We start from the raw sequence: 20,800 nt of genomic DNA, 5'->3' as shown, positions 1-20,800 counted from the left end.
GCTATACCCCAAATTTCTAGCGATTGAGTGACCCTTAGTTCCCCTCATTTCAACCTGATACACCAACCCTGTAGATCCCGGTAATTGCACTAATTTATCGCATCATGAAACGATTACTAAGGCCCCGTCCGAGCTTGGCATGCCATCCCAACGCCACGCTGGCAACCGGAAAAAAGAGCAGGAAAAAAACCAGGACACCATCCACACCAAATCGGTGTGTCCGCCAAAAGAAAAATGAGCACTCCTCCATGGAAGGCCGGCGAAAACGCAGCATCGGCCGCCTCCCGAGCGCCCGAGAAGCCCCCAAACCCCCAGTCCCCACCACCATATCAAGATGCCGAGCCCGACTTTGATGCGCGCGATAGCGGCAAAGGAGCCGGGGGTAGCTTCGATCTTGTAAATGGGGACATAGAACTAGGAAGTGTGCCTCTGCTACTAGCAGACCACTATGATTTCGAGGACACCGACTCGGAGTTCCATTTTTCGGACGAGTCCAATTCCCCGGACCAATTTAGACACGATCCGCCGTTTTCCTGCACGTTGTCTGGGTTCTCCGCTTGGCTGCGTGGCCCTACGCCGCCACATGTTTATCATATCAATCCGTGGTTTCCGCGGTGGCAGGCTGCGCCGACTCGGTTGATTGATCGTTTTGTTCCACGCATGGGAGCGAAAATCGCTTTGCTGTTGCTGGGCTTAGTGTTTTGGATTGCTGTCTTCTTCTCATCCCTCAAGGCTTCTGTGGCTGATCAGGAAGTCTTAGGGTATGGACAGCCGGTCAAGTTATCATGTCACAGTCGCTTATGGTATGATTTCAGACAAGTATTTCAGTATCGGATTGAATTGTGTGCTGATAAACCTTAGGAGTAATGCTACTGACTGCGGAATCAATGGTGATCTCTGTCAACCCTTTGATGATCAAGCATTTGCTTTTCGCTGTCCAGCAGGCTGTGCGCAGGCCATACTACTAGAGCCCTACTATGTCGGCGGCGAGGAGTATAATTATCGTCCGCTAGTGGTTGGCGGTAAACCGTTTCGACTAGACGGTCGCAATAGTGGGATTTATCGTGGTGATTCGTCGATTTGTGCCTCGGCGCTGCATGCAGGAATGATTAGCGACGCGAAGGGAGGGTGTGGTATTCTGCGTCGCCGGGGTGCGCGGGATAAGTTTGAATCCGTGGTGCAGAATGGCATTGAGAGCATCGAGTACCTGTCGTATTTCCCGATGTCATTTCTTCTCAGCAAGGAGGCTTCCTCGTCAGGATTTAGCGCTGCGAAGCCGGTCGAGTGCTCCGATATTCGCTGGCCACTGTTCACCTTCACGGTTTTGACAACGATGGTTTTTTCCATGACCGTCACCTCCGCGCCGGTCTTCTACAGCGTCATCTATTTTATAGTCTGGTTCCAGGTCGCGATGGCTTCCGACCCCCCAACGTCAGGGTACTATAATCTCGTCTCCATCGGTTTGGGCCGCTTCCTCCCTGGTGCATTCGTCGGTTTCACCCTCTACTACTTCTGCGTGCGAAACACTCTTCAAAATCTCGATGCCCATATCGACAAGACCATCCTCTGGCTAGGTGGGTGTTGGGTCGGCGCTCTGAACACTGATACCTTTGACCGGATCCCTATCTCGCGTTTAACGCCACACGACATCCAACAACAACCCGGCGCCGTGACGGCGCTCATAATCATCGTCGGATTCCTCATCATAGTCTTTTTCCTTCAAGCCCATGCCTTCCGTCGTGAAGGACGTCTCTTGTCCAGACTGGGATTATACGGTTTCTTCGTCCTCCTCATCCTCATTCTCGTCGCCGTCCCGCATATGAACCTTCGCATCCATCATTACATTCTCGCTCTCTTCTTCCTCCCAGGAACAACCCCGCAAACTCGCCCAAGTCTCCTCTTCCAGGGCATTCTAATTGGCCTTTTTATCAACGGCATCGCCCGCTGGGGCTTTGATTCTATTCTCCAAACGCCTGCGGCCCTCCTTGATGGTGGTAAACTCGGCACAGCACCCCCGGTCATCAACGCGCCTACCATGGTGGATACGAATAACCTCGTCTTCTCGTTCCCCAAAATCCCGGCACACGTTGACGGGATCAGCGTTCTCGTGAACGATGTCCAAAGGTTCAACGAGATGAAACCAAAGGATAATGCTGGAGTGCCTAATTTCGCGTGGACGAGAGCTCGACCGAATTTAGTCGAGTATTTCCGGTTCGGATATGTCCATATTAATGCACTTGGAGGTGTCTGGTATGAAGATTTTTCAGACCCTGCGAGTTGGATGCCCGATGGGAACTATTCCCTCCCCGCAATAGAGACAGAATTATAAGGAATCTGCTTGGGAAATTGGATAATGATTTGTGTATAGATAGACAGCGTTGACTTATAAATTTTTTTTATTGCCTATACACTGTATATATGAGCAGATAGGCCTATTTTTTCCACTTCAGTTATATACCTTTCTAGAATCATTCATTATTTGCACGGTAAATGGCCAAGAAGGAAGATTTTTCGGGTGGTCTAATGAGTCGAATCCCATGAGCCTTCCTTGTCCTGTGATCTAAAAGCGTTGCAAGAGCATCCTTTGAACTCGGCTTTGATTCAATCAAACGTTCCAAGGTTCTCCAACACTTGTGTATTTGCACTCGTCCATAGTGGAGGTGCATATACCCGAATTCCCTGCTTAAAGCCGATGGGTTTGCAAGACATGTTGATAACAGAACTCCACTTGGATTGTTGAATGCGTCATGTCTATCGGGTGTAGGGAAGGTGGAGAAATCCATCCTTTGCGGGATGGGGTGGTCAGTATTCCTTCTAAGACTGTCTTCTCATAATAGGCAGGTAAAGCAACATCTAATCAGCTATGTAATGAAACCGGATTTCCATTTTCATTAGGATATTGATCATCTGGCCCTACTAAAATTAGAGCTATGTCTGATGAAGAGTTCCTGCTCGGCAACTTAAGGCCCAATACCCAGGCAGATTACCCAGGCAGCTGGATCTGATATCATCGCAGCTCAAAAGGGGAAATGTAAGAATGGTCGATCAAATCCTCGTCCACCCCGGTAGATCCTGATCCGCCTCACAGATCCTGCAATGGCCGATAGAAAAGTGGGCCTCGCGTGGTACTGGAGAATGGACCCCAACATCTGATTGTAGTAGCACCTACCCTTTGCCATATGCTGAGTACTTTTCGGAGGTAGTTAGTCGGTATTCTCCGGATTGAACAATGCGACTTGGCTATAAATACCCCCCTCAACTCCCCAGAAAATGGAAGACATCAACCTTGGATCACCCCAGAAACAAACCAAACCTCAATTGAGTCAGTCTATTCGCATTTGCGCTTTCCGTGCTCTACATTAAATCAACTTGTCGAGTACACTATAGTATATTCTCAGCTTGACATTCAAAATGCTGGCCAAGTCTCTCTTCTTCATCTGCGCGGCGGCCACAACAGCCCTTGCAGACAACAACCTCCAATTCATCTACGACACTTCTTCTTTCTCTGCCATCCAAGGCTCTGGCAGTGGCGCCACCGCCGGCTTCGCCATTGGCGATAACGACGGAAACGTTTTCTACAGCAGTTCCGATCCTGGTGGCTACTCTCCCTGTATGTCAAACAGTGAGAAGATCGAAGTCACTTCCGACTGTTGGGACGGCACCTGGACTTTTGGATGTACTTCCAAATTCGATGGCAACCCCAAGGAGTGTTCTGCCTTTGCCCCCGATAGCACGTACTACTCTGGAACTGCCAAGTCCAGTCTGTCATTCATTGGAATTGCCGCTGGGTCTGATGGCTCCTGCAGTGGAGGTTTCTATGCCGCTGATCAGAGCTGCTCTTCTGACAGCACTTTCACGGTCACTAACCGTTATCGTGGTGACTACTCCGGCTAAGGGAATGCATCAAGTGTCACCGGGTGTATCAAATTGTCTCAAGAGCTCCTGATACTTGAGCGAATAACATTTTGTGTATTCCTGCTAGTTACGTCCGTCTCTGTTTCAATATATGATATCGTATATGTTTTACTGTGCTTGTTGATACTTGTTACCTCTATTACTATTAAAAATGGATTTGGAATATTGTATATTAGAGTTCATCGATCCGGGTATGAGGTTCTTCATTTCCTACAAGGATAAATACATGTCATGCGTCAAGAACTTGGCCCTAAATAATCACCCAGTCTTAGGATAGACAATATCCCCTCCTGTTTGTAACCCTTGAATCTCAAGGATCCCCTAAACGCGGCTTCGTCACCCTGGATCGTGTAATCTAGGCTCTATAGAAATTGATATCTGCGTCATTTTACTCAAACAGGAACGGCGAACCCGGAGCTGTGGATTTAAATCTCTTTAGTTCCGCTGGGAGCTAAAGTACAACTAGGTAAATCAGTAGGGGCAGGTTATTAATGAAGCAAAGGAGTAGCACGTATACTATCATTTTCACATAGACTGAAGGCTACGAAAGGGACCCGATAGGACTAAGAAATTGACTTCCATAAAACCTATACATGCATGAACCAAATGACCAAGCAGATAATAGAAAATGATGAATAACAAGATTAGTAACACCAATGAGACAGCCAGGAAAACAAATGCACACGGAAAACTCTACAATAGCAGTTCTGATGATCGCGATGAAATTGAACCCCAGTATAAAATCTATCGCTTCCTCCTTTCTGCCCTTCTCCCTTTTGTTCCCACCACATTGAGGATTGTTCCATGAATCTTTTTCATCTCCCCTTCCACAGAGGCTCCACTCATCCCCTTCCCAACAGAGCCCCTGCTTCATAATACATCTTGTTTGTTTAGTACAGCCTGGTTAATTTGACCTGAGATCAAAACGGAATTGCATACCACCGGTACAAGTCCAGATATGAATACCCGTGATCCGCCTTGTACCCCGGGGAAAAGCAGCCAGCACAATTGACCCCACCATTCTTCCAATCCGGGTACCTAGAATCTCCTGATAAGCAGGTGTGCCCCGCGCAAAATAGTCTGGTTTCGGGAAATCAGCTTCTCTATTAGGTGCTCCTTGTTGGTACTCCGGAATACTCTCATATCCATCCGGATATAAGACATTGTCAATATAATCTCTGGTCTGCAGGTTCACAACAGTCGACACAAATATATACCGGAGCATCTCAGTTGTTTCAAAAGTCGTATTGAACATGGTAATGACGCTTTCGGATATATGCGGATAATTAGGTTCGTCCTCTGGTGGATCACGGAAAACATTTTCAATGATGATTATATACTTGGACATAACCGTGTTACATTTGATATTCCTGCCTTCCGCATTCAAGGTTTTATAGTCTCCATCCTGCCGGGGCAATACCTCTACCGGTGGTAGGTACAGGGAGTATTCAATCTGCCCGAAAGGTCTGTAGACCGGAGATTCATACACAACACCACCCGTAGCTTGAATGAGATCTTGTCTGCTCATGTTGCACTGAGTGGTAGGACAATTGGCCGCTCCAGGGTCCTCGATCCATCGAGTCATTTCAGTCCCTCGTTCCTGGAGTTCCTCGCGAGTTTTGCTTGAATCCTTTTCAAACCAATCTTCGATAGTGCTTGATGCCCTCTTGGGCTCCCAAGTGGAGCTCGAGGAACCCTCGGATTCTGGCGCTTCAGGTCCTGATGGCTCAGGCTCTAGCACCGGTAAGGACTGGCCAAGACCGCGCCTGGTTTGGGCTGGGCGAAATTCGGTATACCGACCCTCAAAATAACCAGATAAACTGACCTCTCCCCTGAAACGATTTGAAACAGCCGATTCAAAGGAATCTGTGCTTGCTTTACTTGCCGGCTTCTTCCCTTTACCCTCGCATGTCGACGATTTCTCGCTTGATAAAGACTTTGATTTAGATGATTTCTTGGAGGCTGGTTTCTTGACACCTGCGTTAGATTTCGATGAACGAGATCCAGAACCGTTTGATTTCTTTTTTTTAAGAGATCCACTGCCTGATCGAGAACCTCCCTCCGGTTTTTTTCCCGAATCTTCGCGTTCTTTTACCGGTGCAGGTTTTGGTGCAGGTTTCGGTTTGGGTGCAGGCTCAGGTTCAGGGAACTCTAAGCCCAGGCCTGGATCTTGTATAGCTCCTGTAATCTGTGGTGTCGCTCCTCGAGCTCGAGCTCCTCCCCGACCTTGCGTTGCCCCGGCCGCTTCTTCGCGGCGCTCACGACGCCTTTCCCTTATGTTACGGATTGGGCTCGTTAATGTCTCCAACAACCTTCTCCCCATTCTGAGATTTCGATGGCTTCTAGTACCAGAAAAGTTAAACAAGAGCTGGTGATATAAGATATTTGCGGTGAAATAAAAGTAGACGAGTATTTAGAACATGCATTGAGATTCAGTGGCAGGATAGAAAAGGGTTTTATACTTCTGTCTGAAGTGCGAACAGAATGTTAATCAAAGAAGAAGTAATTAAGAATCCTATTCACAGTAATGAACTATACCAATATAGGATACCATTGTTAATGAAAGAAGGACTTACAAAGCCAAGGTCGAGAAAACACAATGAGTGTCTCGGACATGATCAACATACTTTGCTACAATGACTCAAATGAGAATTTCGAATACAAAGCCCGGGTAGAATGAGAATCTTTCATGCGAACATTGGGAAGTGTTTGGGTCAAAGTGATATACTTGGAAACCATCGAGACTAGAAGTCAATTTTACATTGATAAAGAAGAAATAGATCTGATGTACATAGATGTATTCAACCCTGACGCCACTTGCATCGCAGACATTTTTGAAGAAAGATCGCATGTTGCCAAATTTGGGTCTTCTTTAATTCGCAACAATCCAAGGACTGCGGCTATATTTGATCATTTCCGCAAAGGCGGGGCTATCTTCACCTCATGTCGAGATCATCCCACCAATTTTACCATGTGCATCAAAGAGAACCTTCCCCTGATTCATTTAGCGACAAAGCTCAGTCCCTCTACCATTTCCAATGTACAAGCGAGTCTACAACGTTTTGGAGCCTTTCGGCTCGCGGCCCCACAACTGACTGGAGACCTCTCACAAAGAGTGTTCCAAAATGCAAGAACACCCTCGTATCAACGTAAAGTACTCGTTCTGACCTTTGACCACAGGCTCCCGGGTTTTTTCAACTTCCATTCGAAATAAAAAATGAGACGAAAGGCTACTCCGCCTTCGACACAGAACTGATCCTTGGGAGAACCGCCATCCCTAAGGAAAGCATTTATTTTCTTCGAAAGGGTGGAGATGACTACATCGCTCCCCCTCTTGACCTAGAAAATTCTATCAAAGCATTTCACGATGTGAGCTACCTTTAACAAAGCTGGTATCCTATGCTAATTCTCACAAAGGAATGGACCAGTTTGCGAAAGGAATTATTCAGCACAGTATCTATGGTCCTAGACTCTACGGAGCCCCTGATAGGCACACCGACTCTTGACTACGAGTCTGTCGGCTTGAACTTCTACGACTCTGATAGACTAAGCCCTGATAGAGTCCACTTCAACCCAGCTCATAAAGACAGTGGGACATTGACAATTTTAGTACGGTCCAACGAATCATGCGATGGACTAGAAATCGCCGATTTGCAATCAACTGAAAAGCTTGACAGTGAGAGCATAGGGCAGGAAGCATCTTTCATCTCCGTCCCTGCAGTAGCAGGTGAAGTCATCGTGCTTGCCGGGACTCGTTTACAGCGTCTTCTGGGCAAAAGTAAAGTTCGTGCATGCGTGCATCGAGTGTGCCGTCCTCTGCAGGCAAGTGACAAGCAGCAGAGATTGAGCCTTGCTATATTCTGTGGACCTACCATGAAATGAATGACAGTCTTGGATATTGCTGGTAGATACCGGTCATTCGTGAATATGATTACTCATGTGGTAATTATGATGGCCATCTTCATCTGTTTCCCACGAGAATGATTTCTAATCCGATTGGTCTCACCGCTCCCCAATTTCAAAGCAGAATGATGGTAAACATGTAGTGAGTCATCACAAATGATTGGACTAAGTTTGCCCAATCCTAACTTGTTGGGGGCCACCATATGCTTAGTCATGTCAGCCTAGATTCAATGTAACTAAGCCTCACTCTACTTCAAGTCTTCCTCGTAAACCACTTCTATCACGTATAGTCGATAAAATGGCTGTCGGCGGCTGTTTCTGCGGGAATATTCGAGTTGAATACAATGGCCAGCCTATAACTTCGGCTAGTTTACCCAATAAGATCCAATCATGCGTTAACCCAACCTAACATTATTTGTCAGCAGGGACTGTGCCATTGTCTCGATTGTCGCAAGCTTACTGGGTCACACTATTCATACAGTTTTGTCATCAACACCGCAGAATTGAAAGTCTCTGGAAGCCCAAAAGAAGTCCCAAAAATATCGGATAGTGGGAATGCGGTCAAGAATTATTTCTGTCCTGACTGTGGTCTGTATCATAACATTGAGTTTGGGTTTGACAGCATCTGACAAAGTTGATAGGCACTCCCCTTTATGGACAGAAGACTAAACCTGACGGAGAGCCTAATGACGTTACAATCATTCGAGCAGGAATTTTTGATGACATCCGCATTCTGGATGAAAGGAAGCCCGAGGCGGAGTTATTCTGCGGCAGCCGACTGAAGTGGATGAACCCCATCGAGGGGGCTGCTCAATTTAGTGGCATGCCGCCATTCCTATAACCTAGTGGTAGAGCTTGAGATGGTAAAGCGGGGAGAGTTGGTCTGTACCATTCATCACTGATGAGAAAAGCTACCAACCAGGAGGTTTTGGAGGCATCCTATGTAGATCTTCATTACGTCGAAAAACGCATATGTGCAGTTTTTAAGGGGAAGATGTTTGCTGCTTTGAGTTGAGGTGAGGGCCTATGAGAAAGCCGGTGTATCACGAGTATGGCGGTCTAACTGAAATCAAAAACTCCCATTGCAAATAAACGTTATTGGTCTTAGACTGTGCATGAGCTTTGAATATACAATTTCATTTGGACGTACTTGATTGAGTCGTTGAGAGAGAGTCAAAAGAGATAGTCAATGTTCCGATTCTTTTCTCTTTACAATATTGAAAAGCTTCATCGAACGTAGTTTTGATCTCTACGAATAGATTCTCTCCCAAGGATACATATGAGTTTCCTGGACGCTGCATAAATACTGTCGCGCAGAACTGGAGAGTAAAACAGGCTGTTACCGACACGCGGAGCTGGAAAATGTCGAGTTATGAGAATAATTTAATGCAACATCAACGAATGACCCGCTCATAATCTAGCTTTGATCCACGCTAGAGTGGAAGCCCCCGCGGTCATCGCAACGCCTCCTAATTGTGCAACTCCATTGACAACAGCCAAGCCACTTCCTCCTGCACCGGCACTTTGCGCTATAGCCATCATACTCCCAGCTCCAATGTTTCCGATCGTGCTATGGGCGGCTGCGGCTAGAGAACCTATATACGTTCAATTAATTTCATTATACAGCAATAACGCGTAATTTTCAAAGTTCTGCAGTATTATCCATACCTGCTTGTATACCGTTTCCGAAACCTATAATAGACAGTACTGGGGCTGTTGCAAGGCCAGGCGCAGCTACCATAATCGCCCCAGTAGTACCGACAACTGCGCACGCAGCTAGAGCTGGATTTTGAGCGCTCCATGTGGCTGCCTATCAGATTTTAGTGCTTGAACCCAGGATTCTTCCCTTGAAAGATACCGACCTTTGCTGTCAGATTTACGGATTTGTCAAGCACAGGCTTGCTGTACGCTGCAGCGGTTTTCGCGCTCTCCAATCCCGCTTGCATGATTCTAATCCCTTCAGACAGGACCTCTTCGGAAGGCAGGCTTACAAAAGGCATAATTTGATTGATCTGTTTGATAAATAATCGATATGGGCTTAGAATTATATATAGCCAAGCGTTATCAAAAGGAAAGGGTACGTAGAGAGGAATGCTGAGAGGGGGTGGTGCCTAAGGTGCAAGACGCCTGTCACCTCGGCCCTATAGATACTCCGGGTGATACAAAGTAATCAACTAGCGTACTATGTATGCTGGGTCACATTCCATTCAAAACTAGTGACCACCATAATACTAAGTTGCTGAAGGGCAAGGGTACAAGAGTGAGCCCAAAATTCGAACACAACTTTTCCAGAGCGAGTATGTATGTGGGTTCTAGACCTTCGTCATATATTCGGTGGGCCTACGTAGTACTGGATTCCCTTAAACTAGTGATAATTAGTTCCTTGGCATGTTTGATTCGCCCACTTACGAGTAACTATTGCATAAAGGCTCACCTGCTACTGTGGGTACCAGCCAATAACTAGTATGATCTCAAGAACTTTGAATTGCATCACCCCTCTTAATAATAACAATGTCAAACAATTGTGGATCCCTGGACTACAATAAATACTCGACCTCTTCCTTTTCATGCCCTTTCGCCCTACAAAGATTCTCAATATTCATGAATTTCCCAGTCGAGCCGAAGATGGATCCTTTCGCAAAATTGCCAACCGAAATCATTTGGCAAATTCTTGAATCTTGCTGCGACTTCACCAGCTTGGACGGTCTTCAACAAATATCTCCCCGAGCGAAGGAAGTTTACAACAGCTCGTTCAAAAGGATCACCGAACACGTCCTGAGAAACTGCTCCCTCACCTCGCACGGGCTTCACTACTATTTCACACGCCTCGCCTCCATTTTATCGACTTCATTCACTCCACAAGCCCTGCTAGAAGAGCTCGCTGGCTCACCAGGGGATGTTATGCGACCTATTCCCCTTTCCACCACCCACTCACTAGCGGCGGTGCATCAGACTGTAAACGCAGCAGCGAAAATACATCTCACTGCCTGTGCTTGTCTTCAGCGTTTCATTAATCGTCTTGAGTCCGCAGAGCCCCGCCGTCCCATGGCTCCCGTTACTACTGTAGTGGATTGGATGCATGGAAGAATTCCACCACCCAAAGGTGGCGAGCTCATCCAATTCGATGTTGATCCACCAACATGGATCGAGGTTTATCGGACGCATCGAGGCCTCTGGAAACTTGAGCTCTTCCACCAGATCCACAATGCTGCAACAAACTACTGGCTATGGTCTACGCATGATCTGGACTACTTCGTTGAACAATATCTGGAATGGTGTCAGTATCCGGGGGGAACAGAAGAGCTCCAGACGATATCGGAGTGCGTTGTTGATTTATGTTCCTCCAAACCGACAACTCTTAGCCATCGGGCTTCATATTTAGTTTCCATTCCGTCACCAACCGATTTGACGGTACAGACAAGCTGGCCTCTGCCAAATATTCAAGATACACAAGTGGATTCGACATGGGGTCGGAGTCCGAGATTTACGATGGGCAGAAACCGCGTGCTTGGTTCTTTCAATGCCCTTCGTGGCAGTGAAAAGACCCGTAGTTATCACGCCCTCTGGAAAGTGGATTTCAGAGCATTTCGACGACTTGGTATACCTCTTTGGGACATGTGGCGATTATACCAAATGAGACTCATGCACCAACCTCGCAGTGTGCTTTCACCACGGGGCAACTTGGTTGGCGGAGAGTTAGATCAAATTAATTGGCCCCCTCCGATTGAAGCCTACGTATGGTTTAGTCTAGCAGAGGAGGGTGACGTGACTGTACAGCTTAAAAAATAAGCCCAGGAGTCCTCAAGTCTGAGTGAGCCTAGGTCGGCCTACAGAGGGGAGCCATGTTCGGCGTCGTTTTGGTCGCAAGTGGAACCTAATGGAATGACTGTTGAACGAGCGCCAAACATCAGAGCCTGTTGATGATGACTGATGGCGCTAGGTTGGTGCAAATTCTGCTGGACAGGGACGATGAAGCGCCGGCTCCACTCCATAAGTTACGGGTGGAAAGGCGGCCGTTTCTGGCCTCGAAAGCTCATTTTCGGCGTTCACAGGAATCAACTAGAGTACTATTATACTAGGTCCCCTTTCATTCAAAACTAGTGACAAGCATATTACTAAGTTTCCGAAGGGCAAGGGTGCAAGAGTGAGCCCAAAATTCGAATACAAGTTTTCCAGAGCGAGTATGTATATGGGTTCCAGGCCTTCGTCATATATTCGATGGGCCTATAGCCACACCCCGGCTCACCGAACGTCTCACCATTGCTTCTCAGAATGCTGATACTTGTATCTTGTATCACCAGGCCAGATCTTCAAGCATATTCAGAAGAATATTCTCTAACGCAAGTCCATGTTCAAAGGTTCAAGTATAGCTAATCATTCAATTGATACAAGTTTTTCTCACATATATCCCAGCCAAGCATGCGATCAACTGTTTAAGATTGTTGGCGGCTCGATGCTTCTGAAAGAGTTTAGGATTCAAGAAGAAAGGACTTGCGACACTAAGGTTCAGGCATGGCGAAGCCGTTTATCACCAGTGGAAATAGAATCCGCGAACCGCAATGATGCGTTATTCATGGACTTTCGACATGGGCAAGAAATTGCTCATGGCTAACCTTTGGCCAGGAAAGCTTCGCAAAATTTTCATTATCGGTTTCTCTTGTGCACTCGGCCAATAGTCGGCGTCTGCTTGCCGCTGTTGGTTCCAGGCAGGGGTACAACGGAAAACCACCGATAAACTCGACCGTGAGATACCGGGCACTTCAAGTCGCTGTACACGTTGACTTTGATTAGGTGTACCTAGCTCAACTGCCCTACAATTGTCGTTTCTCATTGTGTTCGAGATACGAAAACAATTTAGAAGGGGGGTTTGAAGAACATTACTTTGTCTCGGGAAGTCACCCTGGGCCTTTACCATCGGGGGTAATTTGTTTTACCCCGCAAAAGCGAGTATTGATGGCCTATCTTAGTGCGGTATTAAATGTGATAGAATGTGACCAACATGTCAACTGGATCCCAATTGGCCATCAATGATATCTCCCAACCTACTCACGAAGAGTGTAACAACTTATAAGGGGGGCTTACCACTGCTTCTCAACCGAGAGCTTTCATATCACAGACAGCAGGCTTCTAAGATCACACATTTTGATCTGACCAAGGTATAGACGAAGACGTGACTTATTCAAAGCAAAATGGGAGACACAGCCAGTCCGAAGCTCACAGAGCTAAGAACCCTGTATTCGGATCTCGACCTACTTGCTTCCATACTGTGTTCAACCACAATCCCAGCGGACTTCGATCTGGACGAACAGGTCTATCTGGATCACATTCACGATGTGCTGCAATTCTGCGAAACTATGATCTGCCGTCTACGAGTATCTACGGGCCCTAGGCCGGATCTATTGGACATCTTGATGCAGTGGGAAAGTAAGTTTCTATTGCGTGCTCACAATATTCAATTTAAGTTCGTGGCGCGCTGATATAGGCTCTAGGGGGCGATTTATCGAATGAAATGGTCGAAATCGTGGAACGAGGCACTGGTATTCAATCTACAGAGTTCAAAGAGGCCAAAGATATCTTTGAATCAATTGAAGATATCAAAAATAATACCTGGAGAGTGTTCAGGGTGTGTCAATGGAAATACGCGGTGATCTTGATTTTGGCGCAATGGAGGCAGACTTTACCATAGTATTGATTGGGGTCCTCTAAGATAGTGACTGTACTATGAAACAAGGAATGGCTGTCTTCAAATTTCTGTATCTCGCTATTGCCTTTGAGGACCAGAACCCTCAGACTTTGCTTAAAGAAATCATTTGCTTTGCCTATGGCCTTCACGAATCTGCATCCTTGCCAATGACCGCTTTGTTTCCCACAAAATCTCTTCATCATACATTGTGGATGATGGGTATTTCCATAGATATGTGCAGATCTATTGTCCTCTCAAGTGAGGTCTGTAGTCTACAGTGTAATTAAACAATCCAAGCCCTGAGGCTCACTCACATATAAGTTATGTACACTTTTCCATGACGTCAAATAGGTATGTAGCCTTGAAAGACCAACCACATCCATTCGGACATTCTCTTATCACTGACAAGTAATATTTGTGCTCTTCATACCCTAGTAGAATCATTTACAGGAGAAACTGCGGAGCAAATTCCCGGGAGTGACAACATACTAGAGTTAGGGCCTTCTCTGTGGAGCTTAGCGAATCACAACCCTTAGAGCAAGCCTAAGCACGAGATTACATAATGCTCAATCCTTTGTACGGAAGCGGCGAGGGGCAAGCGGAAAGGGAAGCCAGGAACCAGGGGAGAACTGGTGCACAAGAGATGCTACATGAATGTACCATTGCCCATTCGGAATCCCACCAGCCTCTATCTATAGTCTATCTGATAGCAATATATACACGGATGAAATGTCCAACGCCATACAGCAACAGTAACCGATATGGACATGCAAGCTGTCAACGACCAGCAATAAGTATACTTAAAAAAAACAGTCATTCCTCAGAAGGAGACTGAAACAAAAACTCCGCCAGATGCAATGTGCAAAGTAAATGGCCCAATTAAACAATGAAAGAAAAGAGAAGAAGAATCACTCGTCCTTTGAGTAATTGGTGTGGCACTTAACTTGAACAAGCTCTTGCTTGCCACCACCTTCGATGACCAGTGCAGTCAATTTACCGCCCTTATAACATCCAGTATCAAGACCCTTGGTATAAGTGCGGATGTTGAGAGACCTCTTGGCATCGTGTCCGTATATAACCGTAGTGGTTTGAGAATGAGGATCCGCATTGGATTGCTTGAGACTCGTATGTAGAATGGACTGGTGCTTGTCGAACATCTAGCATGAAATAAGCATATGCACCCGGAATTAGAGACGAAGTAGCTCTTACCTTGGCCCAATTCAAGCCATCATGCGATGGACTTGGCACATGGGTATCCAAATCAATAGTACGCATAGTCATCACACTGGATGGATCTTGTTTTTCGTAGTCCACACCGGGAACAAGACCACCATGGACGACGACCAACTGACCAATGCCCTGAACAAATCCTACGTCCAGAATAACCGGACAATCTTCCAGCCATTGCGCTTGCTCATCGGTCAATGCGCGAGCAAGTGCGCGCTCCTTGAGCTCCCTACTCGAATAAATCTGGCTCTGTACTTCCTCCGCCTCCGTCATAGCGCCGGATGACATGATATCATGGCGGAGAAGAAGAACCCGATCCTCATGATTCCCGCGCACACACGAGGCGGAGTGTTGGCGTGCCAAATCAACGACACCAGCGCTATCAGGCCCTTTGTTGATCAGATCGCCCGTAAAGATCAAATGATCGCCGTCCTCCTCGGAAAACGAAACTTTATCGAGAAGTTGAACCACTAATAAATAATAATGTGAACAATTAGCGAAACAAGTTCTCTCAATGGGGTTTTTTCCAAAGTAGTGTAGGAAAGGAAGAGACACCTACATTCCTCTTTACACCCATGCACATCACCCACTACAACCAACCGCTTCTGCTCCCACTCAGTTGAATCCACCCCCTCCAACGGAGCCATAGGGATTAAATCCGGATCTAAGGTGCGGACCTGAATCAAATCATCAAACTGTGGCAAGGAGTTTGACCCGAACCAACCCCCAGACTCCGTCTTTGAAGCAGGATCCAACGAATGTAGCAAATCACTGCGCTCCTGAAGACGCGGGTATAGAAAGAAAATCCATCCGCACCAGCTCAGGATGAAGAGGGCCACGTAAACGACGGCATAGCGGCGGAATCTCGGGGCGGCGATGACGGATTGGGCCATCTGTAACCAGCGGGGGTTTTTGTCATTTTCGGGAGAGAGGGAGTGATAGGGGATGTTGGAGTGGGATTGCCAGCCATTCCGGGCGGATTCGACTAAGGGTCGAGAGGTCCGGGAAAACCGGGTGCTTGAAGAGGAGGGATTGTAGTAGTTGTCGGAGTCGAGTTCGTGGTCTGACTCGTAGGTTGCCATGTTTCCGGGTGTTGCGGAGGAGGTTTATTGGGTATATAACATGGAGGAGAATGAACTATGAGGTAGGAGGTAGATGCGATGGTATTTAGAGACCGAGTAGCCTAGAATAGAGGTTAAAACCACCCTCTGAAGAAAAGTTGCTGGGTCTAAGAAGCTAGCCCTTGGCAGTTGAAGCGGCCGCGCGCCGAATAAATTGGTCGGACCCACTTTTAACTTTTTCCCCACTCAGCGATCTACGTCGATCAAGGTTAGGTTGTTCCTGAACATTAACCGTAGGGACAAAAAAGTTTCTTGATTGTATATTTGCTTTTGTACAGGTATATAGAGATAGCGGGGTTTATCCCCGGTACTTTTCATATTCTTCGGCTTCCTTTCGGCGCAGGTTCACCCGTTGCAACACTAGCTCGTCGTACACTTCCTCCACCTTCTTGCCACCACGCAGAACCTCACGCTCATGGTAGGCAGCCTCTTCCTTGGTCATACACACTAGATTTGTCAGCTCAAGTGGCAGGAGCTTTTGGCCATCTTGTTGCCAGGTCGTAACGATTCCCCATCCACGAGCGGGAGTCTCCCAGGGAACAAACACCAGCCGGTTCTGCAGGCCGGAGATGCCACTCTTGCCGCGCCAGACCTCCTCCGTCAGGAATGCAATGTCATCCTTACTGACAGGAATACGCAGACTAATGGGGTCTTCACCAGCAATTTGCTTATTCAGCCTCTCTGAGCAGGCCTGGAGATTACCCAGAGCAGTGTCGTACATCTTATCGCGGCCCTTGTTCGACATGCTATAATCCATTGGGTAGTTTGTCACACTGCAGATGACATGATTGGCCACTGTGTATCCGAAAACAGCAGGCATCGTGCCGAGGACCGGTAAAATGCGGACTCGGAAGTCCGCAAGAACTCCCAGCTCACCCACTTGGCCCTTGGCAAATTCTTCCTCGGGGAGCGGCAGTAGAGTCGCTTTGCCAGGCCCAGGCTTCTCAGTCGAAAATACAGTAGCAATACCCGTACTCACACCCTTCGCCTTAAGTCGACGACGGGTACTCCGAGAAAGCGGGTCATCAGTGCTTTGGGAGATGTCGCCCACAACAACACGAGTCGGATCAGACTTGCAGCCAGCACCCATGGACGAAATGACGGGCAGCGAGTTTGAGTGGCAGTAGTGTAGCAAATCCACCTTGGATGTAATGTTATCAATACAATCCAGCACGTAGTCAGGCCGACGACCCTCGCCCTCGTGTGTCAAACTCCACGGACCGAGAAGATTGTCGGCGGAGTCCTTGCCGAACAGCTCGTTCCGGCAGTCAAACCTCACCCAGGGAGCGATCTGCTCCAATCGCCGCCGAATACAGTGCACCTTGGGTGTTCCGACATCAGCTAGTGTGGCAAGCGCGTGTCGGTTGAGGGAGGAGAGAGTGACTTGGTCGAAATCGATAAGCCGGATCTTCGCAACGCCGGAGCGAGCGAGCGCCGCCGCAGCATGAGATCCAACACCACCACAGCCGACAACAACAATGAATGAGGATCGAAGTTTTGCGAGGCCGTCATCGGTGAGGAAGACCCGGTTTCGGGCTAGTTGTTCGAGAATCAGATCTAGTCGCAAACCCGGTTAGCTAGCTCACTCAGAGTATTTTTGATAGCAGTTATTCGCACCATCATCATAATCTCCCCTTTGCGCTCTACGAGCTAGAGCAGCACTGCGCTCATCCTCTTTGCTCAGCGGAATGTCATTTTCCGCGGCACCAAAGTCAGTGAGCTTTAATCCAGTTAGCTATGGACAGCCTCGCAAAATGGGATAGGCAATTCCCAAAACTCCTCACCTTCCCCGACGGATGCTGCTCATCAGCAGCTGGGATTGAAGCCTTCAGGTCATAAACGGCCTCTTTCCTTTTATAAGCCTGGTAGCCAAAAATCGCAGTCGCAACCGCAGCACCAGACAAGACAGCGGTAGTGGTGAGCTGCGAGTTAGGCGACCCAGCCTGACGATGAAGCCAGGAAGACATGTTTCCAAATACACCCCTGTCCTGAATCTCTTGTTCTTGTTCTTGTTCTCGTGCCCGTGTATCGTTCGTTGCGTTCGTGGGTGGCCGAGGGCGGTGGAGATTCCGCTCAGATTCGAATCTAGCATCCAAGTCGTCAGAATCGAATCCGTAGTCTAGATCGGCCTCGTCGGGCGCTTGCCACCATTTGGATTTGTTCGGTGCCATCGATCTCGTCAAGGCTTGGTGAGATAATGATTACTTACCGAGTCAAAGGGCTGGGCACCCTCTTATAATTCGAGTATGCAAAGCTGCAAGCCCGATGCGCTCATCAGTGGGACCTGAGGGCCCGAGGCCGATTAGCTCAGCATATTTGCACATGTTGATTGCCTGAGGCACCAACAGGGCATATAGTTCGAGCATTACGGATTTAAAGGCTCAGATTTACGCGATTTGGCATCAGGAAACCTCGTGCTCCTCCCTGTATGCATAAGAGTAGGAAAAAGGTTGCATAACTTTGATTCTCAAGGCTTCATATACGAGTAGGCGTTACTGCTCAAGCTGAGACAGTCACATAGCCAGCTTTATTCGAACATCCAACGGTCGCTTCTCCACGAGTAGAAAAGTCCGTAGATCTTCCCATCTCAAACGCTTATTTTCGACAGCCTCAAAATCAAAAGACACCAATAGCTTCGCAAGAATCAGCTGCATCTCAGCCCACGCAAGATGCTGACCCAAGCATGCGCGAGGACCCATGCTGAACGGCTGGACAGCACGACGATCATCGTTGAAGAACACAGACTTAGGACTCGAGGCGTCGGGCAGCCATCGCTCGGGATGAAATGATGTCGCATCGAAAAATGCGTTGGGGTCCCGATTCAAAGCATATGCTTGAAGTGAAACTGGGGTCTGGAAGGATGTCCGTCAGCATAACATCAGAAATAAGTAGTACTAGTCTCGACAGTTGGATTGCTTACACCTCCTGGTATCCATTTCCCGCAGATAACTTCTCCGCCCTCGGGAACAAGTCGAGGTAGCATCCAGGGAACGGGTGGACAGAGTCGAAGGCCTTCGTGAATCACAGCCTTGAGGTAGTGAAGGTTCTGGACTGAGATCAGAGTCACATCTGCGCTGTTGGAAAACGCCTGGCGTGCTTCGTTTGTAACGAGTGCAAGTTTATCGGGCTCGTTTACTAAGTAGCATAAAATGCCTGTCAGGACTGTAGCAGTCGTTTCGCTTCCTGCCGTAGTGAGCATTGCAAAGGTAGCATTCAGCTCCCCTCGATCCCATGCTACTTGACCTTTATCATCAATAAGGTATGACATGATATCTGGTCGTTGAAGTTCCCAGCTGAGACGCCGATCTATCTTTTCAACGATCTGCTGCTGATGCTTCGCGGCTTTCTCGCTTAAAGAAGCCGGTACGCATTTCTTCAACAAGAACTCGACCAGAGGATAGTATCGTGCTGCAGCGAGGAAGGACGCAGCTTTAACACTATTGAATAGCAGCTCTATCCATGAATGATACCGTGAGTTTTGTAGACAGTCAAAAGACTCCCCGAATCCTAGATCGCCAAATATATCGAAAGTTGTGTAATTCATCCATGGCGCTATATCAATCTCCACGCTGGCGTTACTCGCTACCTCGGTGTTGTTCTCCACCTTTTCCCTTAGTCGTTCAATAAGGAGACTTGTGAACTTTTGAAGCATGGGCTCTTGGGCACGGAGCGCTCGAGGGGTAAAACTTGGAGACAGCATCTTCCGCATACGCGCATGCTTAGCAGGACTGATCGCACTGAGCAGCGAATCAGGCTTTCCAGGTGGTTTTCTCCACCAAAGAGGATCTTTGAGAAATTGTCGGTTATCCGAGCGATTTGTATTAGCATATATGGCAGTCCAGGCATCACCGCTGGCGAAGCTGACCTCGTCAGGGGCGGTTCTTACGACTGTCCCATATTGCCGATGCAGTTCCTCAAAGTCATGAACGATGGTACCTCGCAGAAGTGCCCAGATAAATGGTAAGCGGGTCGCGGCCCAGCTGCGAGGGCCTGGTAGATGAGCCAGCGGGTGGAAGTAAATATTGTAGAATATTCTACCAAGAGGATACTACACAGCATCAGTCTTGTACTCTGGGGGTATGTTAGATATTTACCGCTAGTAGCACCAAGACTGCAACCCCCAATGAAGGCAACGCCATCCTGCGATTTTTTACCTGGCCTGGGTTCTGCTGGACTTCGAAACTAGATATGCGAGAGCAGGAGATTGACCACAGAAATCCTGACCACAGAAATCCAGGCCACAAAAGCCAATACTTTTTAAAGTGAGGAGCTTCTTTTGGCCCCCAAGGCTTGTTTTGGACCCCAAGGCTTTAGTAGATGCCTAGCGTCAGTTTCGTCATTTAAACCAACAAATAGGCAAAGAAGGGAATCTGTCAACTTGAAGAAACAAAATAACTATTTGGGAGAGCACAACGACTGTATTCCTTGGCAGGAAAAGATTAGAAATATCATTCTTTCGATCTCTATAAAGGTACTAGGAATGTTGTCGGGCTGGACTATGATGATAGTGGGGCATGTTCCACTGCTGACATGAAGCTAGCTTCATTGGAGACCAAGATAGTCACGTGTCAGCGCGCTAGAGCGCCAAAATCTCACGACACGTCGATGATCCTCGTACGCAACGCGTGTTTCACGCAATAGGTACGTGCATCTTTCCCCCAATACAGACCCAGGCTAATCATGTGCCGGACAGCCCAGAGAAATATGTTGTAACCAATCAATTCTCCTGTCTCGATGATGATAACCCACACATTCAAGAGCTTCTCATGACACCCTGCCCAGAAATCTGGGGCAGCGGATTCCATCCCTCGATCAGCTTGTCTGAAACGCCAGTGGAAGGAAACGTTTGCTTGGGGTAAATGACTGAGTAATGAACAGAGATCTTAGAGACCACCCCCTTCTATCCTCTCAATCACCAGCCAGTACCTCCTGGCAGGCTTGGGATTTCACC

General features: G+C 47.7%; 9 protein-coding genes across 9 annotated transcripts; 5 read left to right on the top strand and 4 right to left on the bottom strand.

Moving 5' to 3' along the window:
• Positions 1-234: 234 nt before the first annotated feature.
• Positions 235-2,329, top strand: N7484_003605 (LCCL domain-containing protein; the record flags this gene model as incomplete). Its single annotated transcript, XM_057114025.1, has 2 exons — positions 235-803; positions 862-2,329. 2 exons carry the CDS (start codon positions 235-237, stop codon positions 2,327-2,329), a joined length of 2,037 nt encoding a protein of 678 aa, XP_056974165.1.
• Positions 2,330-3,411: 1,082 nt separating this feature from the next.
• N7484_003604 (uncharacterized protein) lies at positions 3,412-3,894 on the top strand (the record flags this gene model as incomplete). Its single annotated transcript, XM_057114024.1, has 1 exon — positions 3,412-3,894. One exon carries the CDS (start codon positions 3,412-3,414, stop codon positions 3,892-3,894), a length of 483 nt encoding a protein of 160 aa, XP_056974164.1.
• Positions 3,895-4,819: 925 nt separating this feature from the next.
• N7484_003603 (uncharacterized protein) lies at positions 4,820-6,238 on the bottom strand (the record flags this gene model as incomplete). Its single annotated transcript, XM_057114023.1, has 1 exon — positions 4,820-6,238. One exon carries the CDS (start codon positions 6,236-6,238, stop codon positions 4,820-4,822), a length of 1,419 nt encoding a protein of 472 aa, XP_056974163.1.
• A 648-nt stretch (positions 6,239-6,886) lies between these two features.
• Positions 6,887-7,797, top strand: N7484_003602 (uncharacterized protein; the record flags this gene model as incomplete). The annotated part of the gene is made up of 3 exons (XM_057114022.1): positions 6,887-7,103; positions 7,166-7,284; positions 7,333-7,797. 3 exons carry the CDS (start codon positions 6,887-6,889, stop codon positions 7,795-7,797), a joined length of 801 nt encoding a protein of 266 aa, XP_056974162.1.
• Positions 7,798-8,116: 319 nt separating this feature from the next.
• Positions 8,117-8,659, top strand: N7484_003601 (GFA family protein; the record flags this gene model as incomplete). The annotated part of the gene is made up of 3 exons (XM_057114021.1): positions 8,117-8,212; positions 8,244-8,406; positions 8,460-8,659. 3 exons carry the CDS (start codon positions 8,117-8,119, stop codon positions 8,657-8,659), a joined length of 459 nt encoding a protein of 152 aa, XP_056974161.1.
• A 569-nt stretch (positions 8,660-9,228) lies between these two features.
• N7484_003600 (uncharacterized protein) lies at positions 9,229-9,818 on the bottom strand (the record flags this gene model as incomplete). Its single annotated transcript, XM_057114020.1, has 3 exons — positions 9,229-9,413; positions 9,487-9,628; positions 9,681-9,818. 3 exons carry the CDS (start codon positions 9,816-9,818, stop codon positions 9,229-9,231), a joined length of 465 nt encoding a protein of 154 aa, XP_056974160.1.
• A 625-nt stretch (positions 9,819-10,443) lies between these two features.
• On the top strand, positions 10,444-11,357 carry N7484_003599 (uncharacterized protein; the record flags this gene model as incomplete). Its single annotated transcript, XM_057114019.1, has 2 exons — positions 10,444-11,138; positions 11,201-11,357. The coding sequence occupies 2 exons, from the start codon at positions 10,444-10,446 to the stop codon at positions 11,355-11,357; spliced, it is 852 nt and encodes a 283-aa protein (XP_056974159.1).
• A 3,052-nt stretch (positions 11,358-14,409) lies between these two features.
• On the bottom strand, positions 14,410-18,020 carry N7484_003598 (Molybdenum cofactor biosynthesis MoeB; the record flags this gene model as incomplete). The annotated part of the gene is made up of 6 exons (XM_057114018.1): positions 14,410-14,658; positions 14,711-15,198; positions 15,288-15,745; positions 16,161-17,406; positions 17,467-17,569; positions 17,634-18,020. The coding sequence occupies 6 exons, from the start codon at positions 18,018-18,020 to the stop codon at positions 14,410-14,412; spliced, it is 2,931 nt and encodes a 976-aa protein (XP_056974158.1).
• Positions 18,021-18,362: 342 nt separating this feature from the next.
• Positions 18,363-19,988, bottom strand: N7484_003597 (cytochrome P450; the record flags this gene model as incomplete). Its single annotated transcript, XM_057114017.1, has 3 exons — positions 18,363-18,701; positions 18,770-19,897; positions 19,944-19,988. The coding sequence occupies 3 exons, from the start codon at positions 19,986-19,988 to the stop codon at positions 18,363-18,365; spliced, it is 1,512 nt and encodes a 503-aa protein (XP_056974157.1).
• Positions 19,989-20,800: the final 812 nt, after the last annotated feature.

Source organism: Penicillium longicatenatum, assembly GCF_028827895.1.
Source record: "Penicillium longicatenatum strain IBT 33135 chromosome Unknown contig_2_segment0_segment0, whole genome shotgun sequence".
In the NCBI taxonomy this organism is placed as follows: domain Eukaryota; kingdom Fungi; phylum Ascomycota; class Eurotiomycetes; order Eurotiales; family Aspergillaceae; genus Penicillium; species Penicillium longicatenatum.
The sequence above is the reverse complement of the archived record's forward strand: the minus strand, read 5'-3'. Positions and strand labels throughout refer to the sequence as shown.